We start from the raw sequence: 26,125 nt of genomic DNA, 5'->3' as shown, positions 1-26,125 counted from the left end.
TGAATTCACCTCAGTTTTTCCATTTTTCTAACAACCTCTGCAATTGTCAAATACAACCTTAACCTCTAATTAAGGCATAACCATCTAATTAGTTCCTTGATAATACTATTACCACGTAAGTTACCAAGAGATATTCACCCCCCATCAAGTAAGTTACCACTATTTAATTTGAAGAAAAAAAATGCTTTCAGGGACAATGAGTATACTAAGTAATTCTCCGATCTACAATTCAATTTCTTCAACAATAGAAAAAAGAGAAAAAGAATGGAAGCTACAGTTTTCTCTCGTCCAATTCTTGAAATGTATACCATTTCTTTAACTAATTCATTCCTTTTTCACCCAATACAATACATACAAATGCCAACAAAGGTTTCTATTATTACATTTGAGGAAGAACAAATCAGGGAAAGGGATAGAGTGTATTGTTCGATAAAAACTTTCAACTACTACAACAAATGGAAAATTACAGAGGAGGAGGTTGGACTCATGCTGCAGACTGCAACACTTCTGAAGCACATTTGTACACAGGGTAGCTTTTCTGTTTATTCAAATCAACCCATGGGATCCTCTCAGAAAACCCAGATTTTCTAATTGACCAATAACCCTGTCAATTCAGTTCCTCTCATCTAGAATGATGGCCATCATTCTCGTGAAGTTTGGTTCTGCTTGATCAATGCATAGGCATCACTGTATATAGCCACCACGTTAGAGAAGACGGCCAAGACTATCATAACAACAGATAAAATCTTGTCTGATTTAGTTGCAATGTTGTAGCGGTCCCTGCATGGTTAAAATGATGGTTGGAAATACATTAATTAGGTATCAGCAAAAGCATAAACACAAAAACAATTGTAGTAACATTCCACATAATTTCTATGAATGGTACTATACATTCCACAACTAAGGCCTTGTTTGAATAAATATCTCTATAAGCACTTTTCAAACAAGAAAATAGAAAGGTAAAATGAATCCAGTTTTTCCCATTAGTTAAAATCAACTTATACATTTAACTTTTTTTGAAGTCTTCTCATATGACTTCTCCAAAAGTTGAAATCATGTTGATTTCAATTTTTGGAGAAGTATAATTCATTTTACCTTCTTAATCTCTTCTCCTTTAATAAGTGATTACAGAAAAAGCCTATAAAAACAAGGCTTAAGTGCATTTTCAGTTTGCTATGTCAGGTATCCAACAATGATCAAAATCCTGGAAGTATTAAAAACAGTAACCAACTCACCTAAGAGTGATGGCAGCTGGAAAAATGAATCCTATACAGACTGCGGCGGTTGCTCCGGTAAACTGGAAAGCATCCCAAATGCTGGGTATGAAATTTGCTCCCAGGAAGATTACACCAATAAGGGAAATAGTCACAGATGCAAATCTGAAGTTATCCAGAACCAGAGGCCTTGATGAAGAGAAGAGGAGACCATCTATATTGAGCCGCAATGGATAGAAGACAACTGGGAATACAAGCATCAGGTGTGCTGCGTAGCTTATACGAACAGCATCATTGAGCACAGAACCAAAAGGGATTCCAAGATCGGTATCGAAATTGGCCAAAACATCATCAAGAGTCCCATCCCCAAACAGGAGAAAACCGAAGAAGCTTATCATTACATATACAGAAGAACATAGAAGAAGGGCAGTTTGTACAACCCCTCGCATCTGTGATGAGTCCTCAAGCTCATTGTCTATGCTGTGAACTGCAGAAGAAAAGGTGCACAAATACCAGAACTTGTAAACTCTCTTAATGTAACCATCTGACTTTCAAACAAATAAAAAACTAGCATATAAAAACATCAAAACAATTAAACAGGCACGGCAAGGGAAAAAGTAAGCTTGGCACAAAGGTTTGAAAACTTGCATACCATTGTAGTGGCAGATATAGGCAGTCACAAACACAGGAACTACAGTGAATAGTTTAAAGAATGATGCCAAATCTGTGGTGGCGTCTGGGAAGAGTCTGGGCATCTCAATGCCTCCACTTATTATCTTGACAACTGCAATTCCCACAGCAATGACTAGAAAAACAACTGCCAGTGCAACTGAAAGGGCAGATGTGAATCTCAATGAATCTGCAACCACAGAGTAGGCATGTAAATCCTCCAGTATTCATTTTACAATATGAAGCCAAATAGATCAACATAAGACCACACCCATCACATGAATTCAACATTAAAAAGTTACTGCTCAAGGAATTTAATATGTTCCATCCAAAATGCAAGTTTTATTATAGAATATAAGACCACAAACATAAATGCTTCCAAAATTCTCTTTACTTAACTTATACAATAAAATAGATATTTTCAAAACATGAGTAAACTGTAACAGAAAGCTACCACGATTAACAAGCAATTATTAGGATGCCCTACTCATCTTAAACTTCAATGGTATCTTAAATTGCCCGTAACACTTCTAACAACTACTCTGATGAGTAGTTGTATGACAACAACCTTGAAGCAATCCCCGTTATCAATTGTGCAACCATGGGCTGTCAAAACTAGAACTTATGTACCATGGTTAAGCACGCATCCCAGTTATCTCAGTCATCTTCCTGACAGTAAATGACACAATTAACCATTTATTGTCATTTCAAATAAATGAACAACACTCACCAATTCGTTTAAAGCTCGCAAGCGGTGCAAATATGGCGAGTGTTGTAACAAGTACAACAAATGTTCGTCCTGTCCACCATTGCACACCAAACCATCCTTCAAGGATACCGTAGTGATGATCTCCGCTTGAAGATGTTCCAGAGAGCACATCACCTGCATGATGAACAAGACTAAACTAAATTAGACAACCATACAGATCTTTCTTCTAGGCTTGATGGTTAAAGCCTAAGCTAATGATAACAATAAACACACACTCAACAATGGGTCTTACCAATTATAATCATGTAAACAATGAGCACACCAATGTTATTGATTATAACACATATCTGCGCCAGAGCTTTTCCATACTTCCCAAATGAATCCCCCATGAGACCAGCGTAAGAAGCAGACTTCCCTGCTCGGGTAAACCTAATCAAAAGCTCAATGGACTTCTCTGTCAACAAGGCCATGATGACGATAGCAATAAGGCCAGGCACCATTCCCAACTGTTTCAAGGTTGCAGGCAACGCCATGATTCCAGCACCAATAATTGTAGTGGATAAGTTAAAAACAGCCCCAGAAAATGAAGCTCCGTTGAAATCATCAAACCCAGCATCACTCTCCTGAACATGACTTTTCGGCAACAAGGGCGCATTCTCATTAACCACTGCCTTGTTCTTCCTTGATCTCTTCTTCTCTGTCTTAGGTGCTAAACTACTAATCGTCATTCTCAAACCTTGGAAAGTCTCAATAAAAAATCTGAAAAACAAAAGCCAACATCAACAACAAAACACCATACCCAGTTATAAAATGGAAACTAAGATACAAACTTTTTGAGCAAAATTTAGTTCAGGTCAGTTCAATCCAATACCTGAGAAATAAAACACCCCAATTCACGCAAACACTATTGGAAACCTACGAAGGAGTTGAATCCAGAAGGGGAGAAAAAGAAACAACTTTCAAACCCAGCAACACAGAATTCACACCCCAATAAAATCTCAACAAGACCCAGTTGGCGAAAATCAACAAAATGGGCCAGAATCCAAAATCTGCTGCTAGGATAAGCCGAGAATCTAGCAATTCCCGAGAGATTTTGGGTTTGTGGCTGAAAGAAGCAAAGCAACCTACGACCAGAAAGATTCGATTACGAATTTTAAGGATGGTAATCTGCAACAAAAGAACCCAAACGAAATGGGAAACCAATGTGAGGTTGGTGACCAATAGCCTTCAATTTATAGACGAAATCGAAGAAGAAGAAAAATACACGCAATCGTATTATGATTAAAATAATACTGCTATATAAGTTCATAGTACACTAATTAACAGTAAATATTATTTTTTTTTAAATATTAATATTGGTAATGATTACGAATTTACAGAATTATGCATGCAATTTGGAATCATGAAATGATTTTGCGGGCAAAGTTGCCGACACATTTGATTCGGACAAGTTTAAAAGTTGGGACTTACGTTAGTTTCACCAAAATAAAATTGACAATATAAAAAAAAATGTAATACTATATGTAATCCTATTTTATTCTAAATATAGATTGTAAATTTATTGTTAAACGTAATTAAGTTAATTTAATTGTAAATTATTATTAAGAAACGATTAGTTGTTCTTTTGAATGTACCGCGAATCTATTACAATTGAGATTCATTCAAAATGTTTAAATATCAAGAAAGTTAAGTTTATAATAAATTTTTCTCTTAACTCACTTCATATTATACCCAGATTATATTATACCCAGATTAACTTGATAATCAAAGTGTTTTTACAAATTTTTTAGTCATTAAAAAAAAATAAAACAATCGAAAACCATCACATCTAAAGACCGTAAAAATCAGAAATAAAAGATAAAAGAAATGAAATTGACTAATGTTTAAGTTGTTATTTTTTGTTAATTTTTAAATTAATCAGTTTATCTATATTAATCAATGTTATTTATTTATGAAAACAATGAAATTCAATCTAGTAAAATTGTTTTTAGAAAAAATGTTACATTTATAGTTGTAATTAATATATATATACACACATGGCGTAATATCACCCTTTGAAATAATTTTACTGTAATTTTTTTTCATAAATAAATATATGACACGAATTCAGAAAAGGTGGTAATTAATTGGAAGACAACTTGGAAAAAAGTTAATGTTTTACTAAAATATGAGTACATAAGTCAGTTTAATTTTTTTTATGACTTAATTTGGAAAGTCATTATGTAAAAAACTATTCTTATGAGTTTGTGAAACATTGATTCATTTTTTAAAAGAAAAATATATATATATAGATTTGAACAAAATTACATTTAATCTCTCAGTTAGTATTGTGTCTCTTTTTTAACGTAATTATATACGAGGATAGTTCAAAAAAATTATAAAACTATTGTTTTGGAAAAAAAAAATAGACAATAAGACTATATTTTCAAACATTACAATATTAACTAGTAAAAATCATTTTAAATAATTATTATAATACAATATTTATAATTACGCAATAACATAAAATAATACTATACTTTTATTATAATTTTCTATTTAGAATTGCGTATAACTATTTTTCTTATTATATATATATATATATATATATATATATATATATAATTCAAAGTATAAAACAAATAACAGCAAATTTAAGAAAGAAACATTTTTCCATATTAAGAGAAGGGAATGGAGTTAGTGTCTTCATTTATTTTGCATGAAATTAAGAAATCTAATGTTTTTTATATTAATTAAAAAGTAATTAAGATTACTCTCTTCTTTCTATTTCTATTTCTATTTCACGTTCTTAAATTAATTAAAAACTAAGTATAAGAAAACAATGTCATCAACAAAACATTAATTAATGACATATTAATTTTTACTGGATATATACATATCAAGTTAATATTAACTTAAAATAAAATCATTAAATAGTATTTAAATATTATATTCATTTAATTTAAAAAACTTTTTTTTTCCTTTTTCCTAAACATTATCTGTTTAGCATACATTAAGAAAGATTGTGAAAGTTTGGATTTTAGGTATTTACATATTTATGCCAGCTGGAGATATTTTCATATTTCTTTCCAAGGGTTTGCGATTATTTTATATTCAACTTTCTAGATTCAGTTGTCCAATGAAATAAAAATAAAAAACATAAACATTTAAAAAATAGAAAATAAAGACAAGTTGAGAAATAAAATAAAGATATTTTCTGGTAATTAGTCTAAGTCGCAAATGAATAAATAATGTTATGTACGAAAATTATTTTAATAAAATATTGCGAAATAAAATAACTTGTATGAAATGATAATTGAAATAAGTTATGATACGTTTCTTAAATAGATTCGTTTGATTCTTCAAAATCATCATCACCAAGGTGGCTACTACTTTGCTACAACTCATGTCGTTTTGTTGCTATTTCAAAACCAATCAATTACACAAACTAATCCCTTTTTTTATAGATATAAGCTGCAATTAAAAATACTAAAAACTTCAATGATAAAACAAATTAAATAACAACAATTGGGCAGTTTTGAAATTGCAAATTTTTTAATATTTTTTATTTATTTATGTTCACTTATTTATTGTAGTTTTAATAATATTTGTTTTTACATGACCTTAGAAACAGTTTTTTTTTTTTTTTCAGTCTCTCACTACTATCTTGAACTTTCGGTTACTGGATTCACGGATATTTGGTTGCTGGATATAGACTCTCACTTGTTTGTTTGGCCAGGTTCTACTCTCGACTTCTAGACTAAAGATTGCACACAAGTGGATGTGTGTACCTGAAGGGTTCTTATAATAGAGTCAAAATCAGTTTGTTTAGTTATCAGATGAAAATAACTCAATTACCTCTTGAACATATCACTTATTTATAGTGCTCATTTGTTGAATTTTAAATTGATTGGACTTTTACTCTTTGCACCTGCAATTATTAAATATACCCTGAGCGTTTTTTAACCTATTTATTAGGCCTTATACAATGTTTTCTTATTCTATTTTTTATTTATTTTAGTTTAATATTTATCATGTGATGACCATCCAACCTTTACACTATCAATATAATAATGTCATTGTAATTTATTTAATATTTTAATATAAAGAATTATATTGATCATGAAAGACTAAATCAATAACATTGAAACTGGTATGACAAAATTGAAATATTTATAGATGTTGAGAAAGAAAACAAATATATTAAACTTTTTAATTATTTGTTCTTGACGAACGCGAGAACCTGCAAACATTTGAAGAAAGTGAAAAGTGTGAGCCGCGGAAAATAGTGCGTTTTGGAAGGAAAAAAAAGTGTTTTGAAGAGTGAGGTATGTGTGATGGTGAATATGACTAAAACGACTTTTCGTTTCACAATGGGCTAACGGCCCACACCTGTCGTCGTCAAAAAAAGGTTGGGCCCATGACACCGACCAATACTTTTAATTGAAACGTTTCAATCTTTCTAACCTTTCAGCTCCCCCACCATATTTGTACTCTACCGTATTCTTTTTTTTTCTTTTCTTAAAAATGCTATTTTTGTTTTATTTCTTAACCTGCTCCCAGAATAAAACATGATTGAATTGATGAAAATAATTTTGTACACACAATTATTAAATGGATATAAAGCAAATTTTCCGTGAACTTTGTACTTTTTGCAGAGGTTGCTCCAGTTTCATTTTTTTGTTGGCTCTTTCCTGCTCAACTCATCTCTCGATCTTCTTTTAATCTGGGTTCAGATGGTACCTACGAAAGGCATTTCGACGTTCAAATTAGTATAAATGTTCGGCGTTTGGTTGTCAGAGCATTGTAGATGATGACGTACCTGAATATTGAAATATGTGTTATTTATATTATCTTTAGTGGACTTTCCTTATTGGGTTAGATTAGGGAGTTGGACCGCGTTTAGAGATGCATTATCTAGTTCTTAATTGCGGATTACACGATATCGGTCGACCTAAGGGTGGGACCGAGGCATGTAATCAGTCATACGACCCTCACCGATACATTTTATCTTTTTAGTATTGTGTTTTCTTTATTCTTAAGTGGTGATTGTTGTTTGTAGTTACTAGTGGTAGACGTCGGTTGTTGAAATAAATTTTGTGATGTTTTTATTGATGGTGGTTGTGTTTTCATTTGCTTATCGTTAAACACAACAATTTTTTTCGCCGACCCTCTCACACAAGCTTAAATGACGAAACTGCTATTTCAAAGATTGGATGGAATAAAAATAAAGTATTACGGTGGAAGAAAAATATGAAAGTGCATTTAAAGTTATTTTAAAAGGTGAAACTATCTTTCACTTAAGATTATTTAAAAAAAAAAAAAAAAATTGACTTTTTATAATTAATATAAAAATGCATTGTGAAATATGGAGGTGGAGTTATAATTTGCCTAAGCCCTAATTCTTATAAGTCATTATTTCATTATTGACTGTATTTTTGTAATTGGTAACGGTGCTTTTTATAATAAGGTATGATGAAAATTCGTAAAAATAACAATTAAATTTTAATAATTTTATAATTGATTTATACGCGTATCCATGTTAATTTAATTGGTCATACTCTAAAATATATTTATATTGTCTTTTCACTTAGAGCATGGATCTTTGGTTGTTTAATGGGAAAGAAACAAACAAATAAGATAGAAAAGTGTTTTGTGATGTAAAATGATTAATGAGCAAGAATTTGAATTTGAAGTCCTTGCAATTGCAGCCACAAGTTTATGATAAAATAATTTGGCATCATTGATTAGTTAAACCTAATTTTACCAGTTTTTAGTGGATGTCCTATAATCTTAGATATGTGTGCGAGCTGATTAAGAACTCAATAATTATTTAACATTAAAATGAAGATATTTTTACTATAATATTAATTTTAGCATTCATGTTCACTTTTTAATTATCTAGTGAAGGAGGGCAAATTGAGTTCTATTCATCTTTTTCTTTAATAATTGTTACTTCAATTTTCTTATAGTATTTTAAGTCATTTTTTTAATTTGTTCTATAACATTAGTTTTGAAAGTTTATTGTTCTTGTCTTTCTCTTAGTTTGTGTTTATTGTTGTTATTTAGCTTATTTGTTTTCTTATATTCTCTCTTTATTTTTCAAACTTTTTAAGTTTTGATTTTAATAAAATTATATTCTCAAATGGATTTAAATGTACACTGAATTTATTATATAAAAAAATATTTTAATCGCCATCAAAATAATCAGTAAAATAAATAAAAAAATTGGTCATTAATCTGATTTACAATCAAAATAACGATCAAACATAACTAATTAGAATCATTTCACAATTTTTATTTACACTTCTATTTTTATTTAGAATCATTTCACACTTTTTATTTGCACTTTTATTTTTATTTTTCTAAAAAATAGTTCAATTAAATGTTTAGATTATAAATATATTTTTTGAAATTGTTATCTATAAAAATTACACAACATAAAAAACTATTATTAAGCAATATTATTGATAAAATATTTGATTGTCTCCTGTTTTTATAGATGAAAAAGAATAATACAAGAAAGAAGAAGAACGTGAGTGTATTCCCATAAGACTCAAAATACCTCATGGTTTATTAGATCTTCCAATATAACTAAGATAAAAAAAAAATGATGAAAAATAAAAAATAATACTAATTTTAGTTTTTGTGAAGTTTTAGATAATAATTTTTTGATTGACATACCATAAGCAACCATCTTTCAAAATTAAAACATTTAGAAGTAAACTCTCTAAATATAAAGTGTATGAAAATCCAACTTTTTTAAAATGAAACTTTTGAAGAATTATTCAAATTTGAATAATGAACTTAAACTATATTAAAATAAATAAATAAAGAAGAATGGAAAATACAAAAATATTGAAGGAATTGTTTTTTAAATATATATTTTCTCTTATAGAGATAAAAATAAAATAAATATTTTATCTTAATTTTGGTATATTAATTAAGTTCCCTTTCTTTTATAGATTTGTAGATTTAGGTCGTAATTTCACATACTTTAAACTATTTTAATTTTCTCAGTACTTTGATTTTGTTTAATTACTTGTAAATGTGTAATTAATTCCAATTAGTGCTTAGGTCACACTACATATTGGACCATTATAATTAATAATTAGAGACAAAAACTATTTGGTGTGATTTTTTTGTTTATACAAATTCATAACTTTTTAATAAAATATTGGAATAAATGGTATTCAAAGTTCTCACGACTCTCTTCATAGGTGGTACACAAATTTAGAGTGGTCAATTTTGTTGGTCACACTAGGGTCGTTTAATATTAATTAATTCCTTCTATAATATTACACAACAATAATACGTAATTAAAATATTGTACAATATACATCTAGGTAAAGTACAATCGATTATATTATTTATACTAAAAATATGTAAATAAAATCCAATTAAACAGTTAATACTCTACAAGACAATACAAAAAAAACACTAATGTTTTATTGGAAAATTGCATGATTTTTATCCTTCTACTTTTTCAGAGAAAATATTATTTAGATGTAATCTTCTTTTTTACGTATGTTTATTTTTTATGTTTTAGTTAAGCAATATATTTCTTCATATAACCTTAAATAAATATACTAGGTTTAAAGCTTAATTAAAATATTTAAAAAATATTTGTGTAATGTAAAATTGCCAATTTTCAAATTTCGAGAGAACTATAATCACAAAAAATTGAGCAACAAAAATGTAAATAAAAAATAAAATTAGAATTTAACCTGTTTTTTTTTTAATTCAGATTTTGTTATTAATAATCTTTCATCATTCTGCATTTAATTAATTAGACTTGTTTAAAAAGGTAAGTGTTTCATAGTATATAAATGGGTGTAAACCTCACCTCATTGAGCCGGTTTTATGAGGTTGAGTTAGACTTAAAGCACAATTCTTAACATGGTATTAAAGTCATTTCGAACCTATCATAACGAGTATTTGTTGGGTTTATCAGGCCACCCGCTATCGGGCCGTTATCGGACCACCCATAACATATATCTCCACGCACGAGTTGGTAGTCTCGACGTGAGGGGTGTGTTGGAAATCACACATCAACTAGAGATTAAAGTTTTTCATAGTATATAAATGGGTGTAAACCTCACCTTATTGAGCCGATTTTATGAGGTTGAGTTAGGCTTAAAGCTCAATTCTTAAAAAAATAAATGTATAGAAATAATTTTTTGTAAAATGATAGAGGAGTGATGTTTGAGATTATATTAGAGTTAGATAATATAATATAAATTGTATAATATTGTATTGGTTAATGTATCAATATCTAACACACTCCCTTAGAATATATATTTTTTAAATAAATAAGAAATCATTATACTTTTATTAATTTTAGTAAATTTTATTTTGATTATTTAACTAAGACAAGTTAAGCATATCTATAGTTTAATGATGGCACGTTGCATTTATAAACATTTATTTGGAAACTGTAGATACATTTAACTATGAGTGTTTTTTTTTTTCAATTATAAAACGTTTTTTAATAGAGAAACTTTTCAAACATTTATCATTTTTTATATATAAAAAACCCAATATTGCTTAATTATAAGAGTTATTTGCTTAGCAAATGTGTAATTAGAATTGGTCTGTGATGGCAACTCGAAAACGGACAATTTGTTAACCAATTATGTTCTTTTGTTGACAGGAGACAAATGCTAAAGTAATTAAGATGGGAAAAAATAAATTAAAATATTTTTTTATAGATTAAAATCAAGATTTTAGGTAATTTACAGTAGAAAAATTCTGCAAATTAATTCTTATTAATAAAATATTTATTTATTTCTCTGTTTGAAAAACAAGAAATTTGTCTAGGGTGCTTTTTTTTTTTTTGGAAAATCATAGGTATCCTTTGAACCTTTACTATAAGTAATTTAGTTGTGAATATTTACCACCTTACTCGAATATCCAAAGCAATTGCTAATTACAAAATTTATGTAAAATTTTATATGTTTTCATATTACATCTCACGGGGACATAGTTAATCTTTCTAAAAAAAAATGTAAGTGTGTGTAACTTATTTATAACTTTAATTACTAACTAATACATTTATTTAAGAAATTAAGTATTATTTAAAATTGCATGTAGACATAAAATATCATGTACTAGTATAAAATTGAAATGATATGCATTATGACTAATTATGTATGTTTTTTAATTTTGCATAATTCACTCAAAAAGCTCTATCTTTAATAATTGAATTCATCGTCTTATAAAATGGATTAAGTTGAATTGCAATATGATATTAATAAAAAATACCAAAATAATATTGCAAGTGGAGGTAAAAGTTTTCTAGGCTAAAGGTTATACTAGTGGGTACTAATGAGTCATTGATATAAAAGTAACACTTTGTTCTTGGTATTAATAAAGATGTACAAGTAAATTTTCCTATAATCCCTAAAAAAAGGAAAAGAGTTTGCCCAAATTAATCTTGAAAAAAAAAAAAAAACACCTTGCCACTAGGTTTTGTGGTTCACTCATTCTTCATTAACCTCTTCATATGTTTTTCTCACACTTCCAAACAAATTTTAATTTAAAAAATATCGTTATGTAATATTATGATTTATCAAAGTTTTTTCAAATTTGTAATTAGGTTTTGGATTATGTAATCCGAAGTCTTTTTTTTATACATGATTAGCTTTTGGATTATGTAATCCGAAGTTTTTTTTTTATACATGATTAGTTTTTGGATTATATAATCTAAAAATATTTTTTAATATGATATTAGTTTCCGAATTATATAATTGAATTTTTTTTTATATGTGTGTCGAGATTACATAATTCGAAAGTTACTCTCAAATCTAGATTTTTAGATTATATAATATAAAATATCAGTTTTTAAAAATATATTTCGAATTATAATGTGTAAGCTATATTTCTGAATTTGAGATTAACTTTCAATTAATATAATCCAAAATATATATAATTTTTTAAAATTGCTTCTGTATAAACCTATGAAAGTGGAATAAGGATAAAAAAGTAATTTCCTTATTTTATATAGGGGTGAAAAAAAATATATGGAGGTGGCACAAGAACATTTGGTGAGTGAACTAAAAAAAGGTGACGCGCGAAGAAGAAACGTTTTCGTGTGATTGAAGGGGAAGTTTATGGTTTTGTGGTTACGGTGCAACTGTCTCTGTTATAGGAAATCAACAATTCAGGTATCCAAACCGACCCGTTTCCCACTTCTCAATTGGTATAGTTCCATTCCCTTTTTCAATTATGGAAAAACTTCTAATTGTTCCTTCAAACCTACCATCCTCCATTCATTTCTCTTATCCCTTTCTAATTTCCAAATTCTATCCCCCAGGTGGCTGCAATGGATTATATTCAATTTCGTGGCTTAAATATATGATCTTTTTGAATTTTAATACTTGGGTTATGTACCAGGTTCCAGAGCAACAAGTGCTGAAGTGTTAGATTAGAACAATGGACACTCAAAGTGCTAAAGACACAGTTGATATTGATCTTGGAGGTGTTCCTTCCAGTGGAGAAGCAGCTGGGGATCTGGGTGATGACCTAGTAACCGTGCTCGATGGGCTGGAACTGGATCTGGCATGTTTCTCTGAGAAAGTTGCAAACTTGAGCAATTTTGTGATGCAGTTGGAAACTCTCGGGGTTGAATTGGAGGGCTCTGTTTTGGACAGAGAAGACAATGATGTGGACGTGGGTTGTGTTGGGAAGTTTCTTGAGTTTGACCTGTTATGTGGGGTGTTGGCTTCTGAGGTTGTGCAATTGGATAGGTTCTTGGACACCCTTCATGCTGAGATTGCTGATGCTGGTGAGAGGGTGGCTTCTTGCAAGCCCAGGCAAGACAATTTGCTTGATTCTGAGCAATGTTTGAAGCAGTCCGAGGAGCAGTTTTCAGAGATTAAGAAACTATGTGCTATTTTTGAGAGAACTTTGTCTTCTTATAAGTGGGGAGGAAATGGTATGTGTAGAATCTCATTGATTGCTTCATTTATGTAGATTTTATTTTTTGGTGGCACATTGATTGCCTGACGTTATTTATTTCATGATTTTGTCGTTTTCTTTAAGTTGTAAGAAAAGGGTATTTCTAAGAAATCTTTTATGTCTGTCCCCATATTCTGGCGCGGAGGGGTCCACTTCCATTTTCACGTGAAATTGTTTGTGTAATGAAGTGGGAACTCCTCGTGCATTAATGGATTTCCTCTTTTATTAGAAGAAAAAATTATGAGGAAAATTGGAGTTGCTGGCTAAAGATGGCTGACTCATGATGAATGTTTGATCAATAAGAATATCTTTGTCTAAATAATTCTCCATTTCTGATGAATGTTTTTTACCTTTTTGTAACTACAACAGCAAATATTGAAGATGGTGAAATCATCCTAGAGGATGATGAATCTTTAATTGTAGGCCCAGTACTAACCATGCACACACCTGAGCAACATAGACTTGTTCTGAGGATGCTAGAGAAATCTTTAGCAAAAGAAATGGAACTTGAGAAGAATTTATTTGATTCAAGGCAAATTCAAGAAAATCTAAATCAAAGGATGGCTTCTTTAGAACAAAAGCTAGGTCTCGCGGAGGAAGAAGCAACTGATGTTTGGAAAAGATGGCTTGAGGCAGATAATACACGTGAGATACTGACAGGAATTTCAAAAGAGCTGTTGGGTAGACTCCAGATTTCTCAGTTCAATTTGAATGGTTTAAGTCAGCGTGAATCATTGCTCAGAACTAAGCTTGAAACTTCTCTGGAACAATTGAAAGAGAGGGATGTTACTTCAGACAAGATTGAGCAGTTGAATGGTAATCTAGTTCTTGCCAATTCTGAGGTTGTCACTTCAAGGGACAAGGTGTGTTCACTTGAGAAACAGCTAAAAGAATCTGAAAGCCAGCTAATCAATGTGAAAGCATCTGCTGATAAATATCAGAAACAGTATACTATTTTGTGTTCTGAAGTGAGAGAGACGGAAGGCATTATTGTTGAATTGAAAGAAAATATATCTAATGCAGAAAGGCGGGCTAATACCGCAGAAGCACATTGTAAGTTATTAGCAGAGGCTAATGATGAACTCAACAGGCAGATAGCTCTTTTGAAAGATAGTGCTGGCAAATCTGAGAGGGTAGAGTCACTTGAGAGGCGACTAAAGGAATCTGATTTACTGCTGCAGCATGCTGTAGCATCTGCTGAAGCTAGTATGGAGAAGCAAAGTATGTTGCATTCCACAATTAAAGATATGGAGCAAGTGATAAAGGATCTTAAGTCAAAAGTCTCTAAAGCGGAGAACCGGGCTGACAGTGCAGAGGATAAATGCATCATATTATCTGAATCTAATACTGATTTAAACGAGGAACTAAGCTTCTTAAGGAGCAGATTGCGCTGCTTGGAAGGATCACTACACCAAGTGGAGGAAGCAAAAGTGTCATCTGCAAAGGATATTGGAAAGCGGACCAAAGTTTTCAAAAGTTTGGTCATGCAGCTGGCTGTTGAGAGAGAGCGTCTTAATAAGCAGGTAAAAATCAGGTTTTTGAAAGGCTACGAAATAACAAAACCGTCTGGATCTGAGATGGAAGATATTGTTTATAGGCTTCTAGGTCTTTAGTCTGCACGGTATGAAGTTTAATTTAAGTGTTTCTTGCTCATTTATCAACAGAAACAGTTAGGATTTTAACTGGATTCAATTAATGTGCATTGTATAATAACTGGGTTTGTATGAATATAACTATGTTCGAGGAGTATGTGATGCTTTTATTTTTTGGTCAGTTTGTAAATACCAATTGAACAACCGAACAAGCATGACTCTTTCTCCCTTCCTTTAGTTTTCCACTTAAGCCTTAAACTTGTACTAGTAATATCTTATTCGTGAATAGACTTGTTCCCATTTTCTTTTTTATACATAGAGAAACTTAATTGAAAAGTAGTTTACTTGACTATTGGGATGCATTTTTTTTTTCAAAATCATTTAAGTCACCTTGATTGAAGGGGTAATTAAAAAGAAAAAACACAAAGCAGAGGGACTTCGAAACAAATCTGATTGAAAATGTTGAATCATGTGTTGAAATGTGAGGTATTCGAAAGGGAAAATCTTTTGGTATTGAGAACTCAATCTTAGCAAAATGTATACTGGATTTTTTGTGGGCTTTACTATACCAGTTTATGGTTAGTTGAAATTGTTGTACTTTGTCTGCAGCTGTCTTCCTTAGCAAGTGAGAACAAAATATTGGTTGTGAAGCTAAAGCAACCAAATACGTATCCTCAAGAAGTTAGTGTGACTTCAACAACTGGTCACCAGGTTGGTACTTCTGACTTTATTAACTTGTTTTTTATTTTTTTGCATATGGTTGATGTTCAAAAATCTCCTGAGCAAGTCAACTTAAAAGATTAACTTTTCTTAAAAAAGCATTTTCTGAAAGGATTTTCTGGATAACAGTTGTCTACTTGAAAAAACTACAAGAGGACAAATTTACCTGCTTTCTCAGGGAAACAAATGTCAAATAAAACTATTTTCAAAAGCATAATGTTGATAGAAAAAAAAACGGTTTTGCTGAAGTAATGATTATTTTTATGACATGAAGACGGCTTTGGGGATCAGGGTGAGTGGATTTACTGGTTTTTGGATAGTACTATTACTTCTACAAGGCTTTAGCAATATTTTGTATATGAATCTGGTGTGTGCTGGACTGATTTTTTTTTAAATTTATTTTTGGTATGTAGGAGCTAGCAGTTTATAGCCCTTTTTTTTGTTTGTTGTTGGCGGGGTGGTTGACAAAATTTTTTCATCCAATGTAGAAGGGATGTGAAATCTTTAAAACATGCCATAATGATTTCTCGCTATTTATAAGAAATATACACTGATAATGGGTGTGTGAACACTTTTTGCTCTATTTGTGGGTGGGGTTGGAAGATCACGGGAACATTTCGGCCTGTGACTGTACTTGATAGAAAATACTATTAGACATGGCTTGCATCAAGGCTCCTAGTTTATATTAAAAACACCCTTTTAATATTGACTTATGTTTGATTTTAAGGTGTGCCGGTAGGATATGTCAAATTGTTGTTGATACCATTACTAGTGGCTTTGTAGGGAATTTACTTTTTTCAAGACAAAAAATGTTACTTCTTTCTATTTGTTTAGACTCCTCTTCCTCTGCAATACATTGCAGATAGAAAATAAATACAATTCACATTATGATATTATCTTGTTTTTATCTCTTGGTTGCATTCTGATCCAAAGAGAAAGACTTGACACTGAAATGTCATTAGGTCTCCGATTATTTCACTTCTAGTTTCCATTTTTTCCACTTACCGTATTTAATCTATTTTGGAGGGAACTATGTTATCTTATCTTACATTAAATTATGTTATATACATTAAAAGAGTAAACTTAGCATTTAATCATTGTTGTCAAGCTACTTTCTGAAGTTTATAACAAGTTCACAGATATGAGGACTTGGATAAAAGATGATATAAACATTTAAAATAAATTAAAGCACATAGAAGAATAATGTCAACAGATCAATGTTCTAATCGTTGCTCCTATTTTCCTTATTCAGGTGGACAGGACTTGGAAAAATTCATCCACAAATGATAATGAAGTAAAGTTTGCAGATACTCTACCAGATGCTGATACTGTGAGGAGAATAGATGCAGGAGTTCTTAATTTTAAGCACCTATTCATGTTATCAGTGCTTGTGTTAGTGTTTTCGGCTGTGACTTATCTGAATGTTGATGTCAATTTTTGAATGAATAGTCAGATTTCCCCCCCTTGCTTTTGGGATCTAGGAGGGGAATAATGAGGTGTGGAGGAATGGGACCCTAACCTTAAATACTCGGGTCAGTATAGGTTACAACTTAGAAGGCCATTGACACTGTAGGTTTTAGTGCAAGTTGTTGTGTTGTAATCTAGTTTTGTACTAACGGAGAAAATGATCATGGTTGATATGATCCTCTCTCTTGTAACTAGTTTTGAGATTATACTTGGTATAATGCATATGATGGACTATTTTTCTTAAATAGCTTGTGGATCCTTTTCTTAAGAGTTGTGGATTAAGTTGAGTCTAGCAGAATATTTTAGTTATCTTTAATGTAACTCATCAGTATTTGAATTCTTGTTAGAAAAGGTATTTACTTTATTGTCTCAAGGCGTAAAAAACATTAACAGTAAAACAAGTGGTTCTAATCTGAGGTCTGACGAAGAGAAATCGTAATTTGCCATTACCAACTCTGGTGCTTCATCTGGGTAGGTGCTCATAGTTAAAAGAACCATCTTTTAATTTGGGCGTTTCTTCCTGCAAACTGTCAAATTTCAATTAGGTGAAATGATGTCCATTTGATTCGTTATCATTTTGGAAGGTTTTTCTGGATTCCAGACTATGATTTATGAATTTCAGAAAAAATAATCTAAAAGTAATTTTAGAAAAAAAGGAAAAATAAGGTAAAACAGTATTTTCGGAAATTGATGGGGTGCAGGATAAATTTGATGGGTGCAAGAAGAAACACCTTTAATTTGTTGTTTGTTTATGGGCTTATGATCCACGCTCTCGTTAGGGACTTGCTGCATAACAATTATACTCGGGCTTGTACTTCCTGTACCCCCCCATGTTTGAACCTGCACCCCCACAATTGGGTGAGTAAGTGAGAATGAGAGAGAGAGAGAGAGAGAGAGAGAGAGAACACTGAACAAAATTATGAACTTGTTCTATTTGCAACTCATTAAAATTCTGTGCTAGAACACTGCGTGATCTGTCAAGTTATTTAGTATAGCTAGAGTATCAGTAAGTTTCCTCCACTTAAAACAAGGACCGAGATACATCTTTCCACCAGTCTCATACTCATTTGATGGTTGCGTGAATCTGTTCATAATGATCTCATGGTTTATGAATCAAGTGAAGAACATCTGAGGACTCTAATTACATGTTATTTCTTTAGATTTAGATTATCACATGCTTAGAACTTCTCCATATCAAATTCAACTGTGTACTTGTCTCAACGAATATGAATGAATGACGAATGTATGTTTGAGGTGCTCAGATTGCTGGATAAACTCACCAAACTCTTGATGTCCCTTAAGAGGAGCCAAGTTGAGGGTCTAATTATCCCAGAGCACTATCCAATGCAGGGGAACATGGACCATTTTCAGCATGTGAAACAGCACAACTCATGAACCATGAGTGTAGAGGAGTCTTCATTAAGCCATTGTGAGCAGCATTTGAAATATTTCCTACATTATTATCTCACACTACAAATGGTAGCTTTAAGCCCCTCATAAACATCCTGTTCTTCCACCTCCTCATCAAGTAAGAAATCAATATATGGAACATAACCAGCCCACTTCATCTCTTCCACAAGCAAATTAGTCTGCTCATATATCTCTTCAGATCTTGGATGTGCTCTGTCTCCAACAAGAAATGTGTGTACCTCATCTCTTACCTCAATCCAGCTACAGCCTGGCTCCTTCTTTAACTTACAGCTCTTCATTATACTTCTTATTTTTGCAACCTCACTCCATATCCCTGCGTTAGCATATACATTAGATAAAAGAACATACGCTGAAGAATCTTGGGGGTCTAACTGCAATAAATAACTGGCTGCTTTTTCTGCAACTTCTATATTCCCTTGCATCCTGCAATTACTGAGCAAAGTTCTCCATATTACATCATCAGCCTCGAAAGGCATGCTTTCAATAAGCTTTAAAGCTTCATTTACTTGGCCTAACCTCCCTAATAGATCTACCATACATGAATAATGCTCCATATGGGGATCTAAACCATAGTGACTAAGCATTTTCTGAAAGTAGTGTAGCCCTCTGTCCACATAACCCATATGTGCACAAGCTCTGAGGACTGAAATAAAAACTGTATGATTTGGTTTCACATTCAAAAGCTGCATCTCCTCGAATAATTTAATGGCTTCTTCTCCAAGACCATGGTATGCATATGCACAAATCATGGCACTCCAAGTCACATAATCCCGCTTTGGTGCCTTCTCAAACATTAGCCTGGAATCCTGCATATTTCCACACTTTGAATACATATCTACAAGTGTGCTGGCAATATACACATCTGAATGCAACTGTAACTTTAAAATTTGAGCATGAATCTGCTTTCCAAGTTCTACGGTGGCCATGTTAGCACAAATATCAAGAACTGTAGCATATGTAAAGTTGTCAGGTATTACACCCATTTCCAGCATCTGAGAAAAATATATCTGAGCATTTTCACTTTGCTTTTGTGATGAGAATCCTGAGATGATCGAATTCCAGGAAACAGTTGTTTGCTCTTCCAGTCTGTCGTGGATCTTTTCTGCCTCCTTTAACATCCCACACTTGCTATACATATCAACAAGTGCACTTCCAACAAAACAGTCTAACCCCATCCCAGACTTAATAATTCTTCCATGGATCTCCATACCATTGTTTAAAGCTTGCTGACCAGCACATGCCTTTACAACACTACCATAAGTAAAATCATCAGGTTCCATTGCTGATCGCTGCATTGAAACAAAGAGTGAAAGTGTTTTATCTATTTCTTTATTTTGCTCATGAGCTGCAATGATCGCATTCCAGGACACAGCATCCCTTCTCTCCATCTCGTCAAATATTAAACAAGCTTCCATCAGAGCTCCACACTTGCCATACATGTCTAAAATTGTATTCGCAACACAAATATTAAACTCTAAACCACATTTGACTGCTAATCCATGTAGCTGGATTCCCTCCAGATGACCTTTGATCACTGAACAAGCAGTCAAAGCACCGGACAAACTAATGTCGTCAAAGCCAAGATAAGTCCTCTGTAAAAACTGAAAAATCTCTAAAGCCTTAAAACCTTGATCTTGCCGAGCATATCCAACAATAATGGCATTATAAGATTGCCGAGGAGGACTAGGCAACATGTTAAATACCTTCCAGGCATCAGACATTCTGCCACATTTTGCGTACATGTCCAATGTGGCAGTTCCAACTATACTGTCATATCCAAAATCAGACTTTAGAGCGTGACCATGCATCTGTGTACCCAATTTAAATGCAGATAATCCCGCACATGATCTGAATACACTAGCATAGGTTGATTGACTCACCCCCATACCTACTTTCAGCAAATCCTTAAACAATTTTAGTCCTTCAATAAACCGGTCATTCTGAACATAGCCCGCAATTACAGCACTCCAGCAAACCAAATTTCGCTCTGGCATTTCACGGAAAACCTTAAAAGCATCATCCAGTTTCTTAAATTTTGAGTACATATCTACCAGAGCACTACCTGTCACCACATCATTCTCAAAACCCATCTGAATTGCAAGGCAGTGCACCTGAAGCCCTAAACCATAGTCTTCAATACCTGAACAAGCTTTCAGAACAACAGCAAATGAAGCATAGTCAAGTGTGATTTTAAGTGATCTCATCTTGACAAAAATTTCAATTGACTTTCGATTAGCACCATTATGTAAATAACAAGAGAGCAAAGAATTCCACGAAACCACATCTCTTTCAGGCATTGTGTCAAACAAAGACTGTGCAAACCCCATGTTCCCAACTCCAGCATACCCAAATATCATAGTATTCCAAGAGATTACGTCCCTTTCAGGCATTCTGTCAAACACATTGAATGCATATCCCATATTGGAACCTTTGCAATAGAATTGAATCAAGCAGTTGGCAACATAGATGTTAGGCACAAAACCAGTTACAATCATCTGGGCATGGGCTTGTTTGCCAGGATTTAGAGCTTTAAAATTGGAACATTTTTGGAAAATATGGGAAAATGTTAATTTCTTGGTTGGGGTCATTTGGGTTGAGGAAAGAGTACAAAATGCATAAGGTGACAGGGTTTTGATGAGTGATATTGATGGAGAAGCTTTGAGCCTTGCAACACAAAGTCCACAAAACACAGTACGCTGTAACATCTATTCACTACTGCAACAGTACTATGCATAAGTTCGCGGGATTTTCACACTTCAAAACAAAACAATGAATCGGTTCCTCTCATATTTTGGTGTTTTTATAAGAGATGATTCTTACAAAATAAACTTATTAGGCCAAAGAAAAGAGGATTATCACCCTTAAAACACTATTGCAATTTAATCATACTTTTTTTTCCTTTCAATATTGTGTTTTTTTTTTTTCATTTTTTGGTAGTGTTTTACTTATTTTTTTATAGTAATTATAATATATCACAATATTTTCATTAAAAGTTGGTGATGAAAAATGTTAAATTAGCCTTATTAACTTAATTTTTTTAAGAAAAATTATAAGTTAAAACAATTTATTATTGCAAATGACTCAGCTAAACTGTGTCTATGGTATTTTATATAAATTTCATTAATAAAAATATATTTTGAGGATATTTTCATTATTTTACTTAGTATATATTACTTTTAATTGCTATCAATTTTTCATATTATATATTAATTATTAATTTTATATATTAAAATATTTCGATTCCAAATTTTAGATAAAGTAAGAACAACCTATTTTTACCTCGACATCAAATATTTAAAATAAAGTAAGAATAAATTTAAAAAATACAAAGTAACATAAAAAAAGTATTTAAAAACAATAAAATTAATCAAATATGTAATCTATCAGTATTAATGTATTCAACTATAATATTTAAATAATAACTATTATATAACAATATAGTCTTATCAAAGTTTTGATATTGATGTTTCTTTTATAAATTAGTTCATATCTATTGTATTGAATAATATGAATACTATATTCTATGATATACCACTATGATGACAGTATGTGAAAACTTTGGAGTGTTACAAAAGGTTTATCTACTAGAAAAATAAATTGTTTTCCTAAAAAAAAAGTCAAGCCTAAAATCTATGGAAATAAAGTTACTATTGTCTTATAACTGTGTATCAACAAAATTATTGAACTTTTTTTTTTGTCATTTGAAAATATAATTTTTGTAATAATATTCTTACTAATTCTTCTATAAACTAAATGCATAAAAATGAACATTTACATTTTGAAGATATTAAATGCAGTTTTTCATTTTATATTTACTTTTATAGGTATTAAAAAGATTAATAAAAAAGACATAGTAATGTGTCACTAAACAAGTGGTAGGATGTTACAGTGTGAACTTTAAGTCTAACTCAACTTCATAAAACCGACTCAGAAAGTTGAGGTTTGCACCACTTATATACAATGAAATGTCCTTATCTCTAGTCGATGTGTGATCTTCATTATAAGATGCACATCCTCTTCTTTTATTAGTTATAATAAGTATATTTAAGAATATTATTATGAAGTTTTTAAGTTTAGTTAAGATTTGTATCATAAAAAATAAAATATAGTAATTTTTAGTCGACGTGTGATCTTCGACCATTATTCCTGTATATTTACCTGCAAAGTTAATTTAATTTTCTTTCTTTGATTGGTGGAAGTGAATGTGAAGGTCTTGACCTGTTGCATAAACTTGAAAAAATGTTCTTGAGGTTGAGATTAAAATGGCTGTCACTTTTTACTGCAGAGAATCCAAGAACCGTGATAGTTGGGTATACCAGTTACATAATATATATGCAAACAAAAAAAGTGAGAGTTGTGCATTATGAGATCTTGTGGTGGATTTACTTCACCCATGTATCCACTTTTTAGATTTATTAAACCTTTTCTCACTATGAAAAATGGAGCACACTAGGGAGGAGAAAGGAAAACAAAGCAATGTTGTCACTTTCATAACTTCATTAATTCTCTGATTCCACAGTGTCCACAATAGCAATAAAAGAGAGCACTCATTCCCTCTAGAGAAACCTTGCTTTGTGTGGCCCTTCAGAGTGCCTTTGGTTCACCATTTCTACCAAGTACCATGCCCCTTTCCTTCCAAATCATTCTTTAAAGAGTAAGTGGGGACTAAGAATCATTATTACTTCAATCATTCTAGTTTTGAAACTCATATGCAAGGATGGTCTCTCAATAGTGTCACTTTTATTTAGTTTTTTTTTTTAGATCCACATTTAAAAATATTTTATTATTATATATAAGTGAGTGCAAATTTTATAAAATTGAATTAGAGTTAAAATCGACTTTTTAATTTGATATTAGAATCATTTAAAGTTTAAGTTTTTAGTGGACTTATTAGATCACCCGCTATCAGAACCGTTATCGGATCATTCATAATATGTTGTTCCACTCATTTCTTTGTTAATTTTGGCTTACACATGTTTCTGATTACCCCTTTTGTCTTACCTTACAGGTACATTAGCCCCCACTTCCACTTCACCATTTTATAGCACACCCAACATAACATTGACAACACCGGTTAACTCTGCTCTCTACATGGGTCAGTCTTGAAACTCCACAAAGCAGGCTTAAGCCAACACAATCTAGTAGCATCAATGTAAATGTCCAACCTATTTGTGAGGAATCTTTTTTGTATACAAGAAAAGCAGGGTATAGTATAGCCCACCAATAACCAATTTGCATAATAATAATGCACTCCACCAATAATTAATTTTTGGTGGTAAAATGAGAATATGAAAATACATTTTTTTTATACCATGAATGATATGTATTATTATTGTAAATAAAATACATTAATTATGTAAGTTTATCCACTTTTAGACATTAGGCAAAAGGCTTTATCCCCTTGGCCAATATCATTGTGACACCTTTTCTGCTATTTATTCAGAGTGATGTCAAGACAAGAAGTTCTGGTCAATGAGGCACTGGATTTTGAACAATTTGGCAAGCTGATTGCAGAATCATCAAAGATAATGTTGGAAGGGAGGACAGATAAAAACAAAATCAGAAGCATAAAAGAGAGTGCTAGTCTAAAACAAACAACAAAAGAAAAGCCTCAAGAGGGTGCATATCTCAGCATATCACATACTAATAATTCTGTGCTATGATGGCATTAAGTTAGGTGTGCCATCTAATGTTTGGAGAGAAATGAGTGAAAGATTATGCAACATGCTTCTTTTCAGGTAATCTATTTAAGAGAGTGATTTTTCTGGACAGATATGTTATTCTATATACAAGAACTTGAAGATGAAACAACTAATCACATATTTAACAGATATAAATCATCTGCTTTAGTTTTCTTAATAATAAGTTCTTTGCTTCATCTAATGGCTAAAGTTGATGTTGTTATTGTTCTTTATTAAGAGGTGAACTTTAAACCTAACTCAACCTTATAAAATACTCAAATTTCTAGTTGATTCGAAATCTTCAATATACACCCCTCACACCAAAAGTGAGGACTCGTGAGGGGTAATATAATATGGATGGTTCGATAACGGCCCGATAGTAGGTGACCTGATAAGGTTAACAAACAATCGTTAGGATAGGTTCGAGATGACTCTGGTGGACTTTAAGTCTAACCAACCTCATAAAATCGGTTGCACCCACTTATATACTATGAAATATCATAAACTCTAGTCGATGGATCTCCAACATTCTTATATTATTAATTTCTGTGTAATGAACTTCAGCTTTAACCTCTGCTTTATCCATATTTAAAAGCTGGTTTCTCATTCTCTGCAGCACTGATCCACTTCAATAGTGTGCAAGTACTTTCTAAATGGTTTGTTTACAAGTTTTAATGTCACTATGGAGACCTAAGTTTCTGCATAATTTTATAATTCTGCAAGACTAAAAAATATCTACCATGCCCTCTGTTTTCTAGTGGCTGATTAAATTATTAAATTGATCACTTTGGAGCTGAATTGATTAGAGGTGAATGCAGTGCCATATGATTGTGTTAGGGAATCAAAGTAGTTTAGTGGAAGATGTTAAACTGCACTCAGCCAAGTATTAACAAAAACATAATATTAAATTACACACAAGTCCGAAATTGCTGCTTAACACATGGCAAGAGTGTGTGAAATTGTGGTTGGATAATCTACGACAACTGACAGAGCAGCAACATCATCAACATCAACAGCAACACAGCAATAACATAATAACAACTTCTTATTGATATGTCCAATAGAAAGTTGGAGATACAACACCCCCATTTGCAAAAAACTTGAACCACTAACTTTCTTATCACTCTAGATTTGTGTGAGTGGGCAAAGAAAAAAAAGAAGTACGTAATCTGATAGATTATTGTACGTGCAAGTAAAACGAGGGCAATGAAATATCTGAATTGAATGCTTTTGGGTAGTGAAAGGAGATAAAGACTCAAAGTCTGGTTCATGAAATCAGCAATGGAGGATGTTGATGAGATTCTTGTTTAGAAATGTGATGATACGTGTCGAAGGGGCAGTGAAATATTGAAGTACTATTATTGTACTCCTTTCCTATTTCAATCATTATGTGTGCTGATTCTCTTCTTCAATTTGAACGTGTAAAATGGTGTTTTTTTGCTTTCTACAAAGTGTTCTCGTGCTTCCCCTATTTTTATTCATGTCAACAAAGAGATGGATTGATTTGATCATAGAAAAATTATATGGGTAGCCATATATTTGTTCAAATCTCACCCTTCTTGTCATGTTCAACCACAATATATAATAATAATAATAAGGTTTTAAACTTTTTTTTCTCAAAGTATTTGTGGTAAAGAAAAAGAAAGTATTAGAATATGTTATTATGAGTATTTTTTTAACAATGAAAATTATATTATAATATTA

The 26,125-nt window shown here is 31.6% G+C and overlaps 3 protein-coding genes across 6 annotated transcripts; 1 reads left to right on the top strand and 2 right to left on the bottom strand.

Moving 5' to 3' along the window:
* Nucleotides 1–277: 277 nt before the first annotated feature.
* On the bottom strand, nucleotides 278–3,866 carry LOC137823761 (amino acid transporter AVT6A). Its single transcript, XM_068629022.1, has 6 exons — nucleotides 3,464–3,866; nucleotides 2,885–3,351; nucleotides 2,614–2,766; nucleotides 1,867–2,073; nucleotides 1,236–1,701; nucleotides 278–780 (listed from the first exon to the last, which is right to left on the bottom strand). The coding sequence occupies exons 2-6, from the start codon at nucleotides 3,318–3,320 to the stop codon at nucleotides 642–644; spliced, it is 1,401 nt and encodes a 466-aa protein (XP_068485123.1). The 5' UTR covers nucleotides 3,321–3,351; nucleotides 3,464–3,866; the 3' UTR covers nucleotides 278–641.
* An 8,728-nt stretch (nucleotides 3,867–12,594) lies between these two features.
* On the top strand, nucleotides 12,595–17,554 carry LOC137825220 (WPP domain-interacting tail-anchored protein 1). Of its 4 annotated transcripts, none has more exons than XM_068630894.2 (5): nucleotides 12,595–12,737; nucleotides 12,967–13,507; nucleotides 13,900–15,053; nucleotides 15,732–15,833; nucleotides 17,095–17,554. In XM_068630894.2, exons 2-5 carry the CDS (start codon nucleotides 13,006–13,008, stop codon nucleotides 17,281–17,283), a joined length of 1,947 nt encoding a protein of 648 aa, XP_068486995.2. In that variant the 5' UTR covers nucleotides 12,595–12,737; nucleotides 12,967–13,005; the 3' UTR covers nucleotides 17,284–17,554. The 4 variants fall into 4 exon arrangements, with proteins under 4 accessions (XP_068486995.2, XP_068486994.2, XP_090150474.1 ...); XM_068630893.2 differs by having other exon boundaries at nucleotides 12,602–12,772; XM_090294348.1 differs by having other exon boundaries at nucleotides 12,602–12,772; nucleotides 12,887–13,507.
* A 663-nt stretch (nucleotides 17,555–18,217) lies between these two features.
* Nucleotides 18,218–21,534, bottom strand: LOC137825219 (Pentatricopeptide repeat (PPR) superfamily protein). Its single transcript, XM_068630892.2, has one exon. The coding sequence runs from the start codon at nucleotides 21,443–21,445 to the stop codon at nucleotides 18,770–18,772; it is 2,676 nt and encodes an 891-aa protein (XP_068486993.1). The 5' UTR covers nucleotides 21,446–21,534; the 3' UTR covers nucleotides 18,218–18,769.
* Between the last annotated feature and the right edge of the window lie 4,591 nt (nucleotides 21,535–26,125).

The sequence above is a fragment of the Phaseolus vulgaris genome, chromosome 8 (genome assembly GCF_051622355.1).
Source record: "Phaseolus vulgaris cultivar YP4 chromosome 8, ASM5162235v1, whole genome shotgun sequence".
In the NCBI taxonomy this organism is placed as follows: Eukaryota; Viridiplantae; Streptophyta; class Magnoliopsida; order Fabales; family Fabaceae; genus Phaseolus; species Phaseolus vulgaris.
This window is presented reverse-complemented; position numbering and strand designations above follow the sequence as displayed.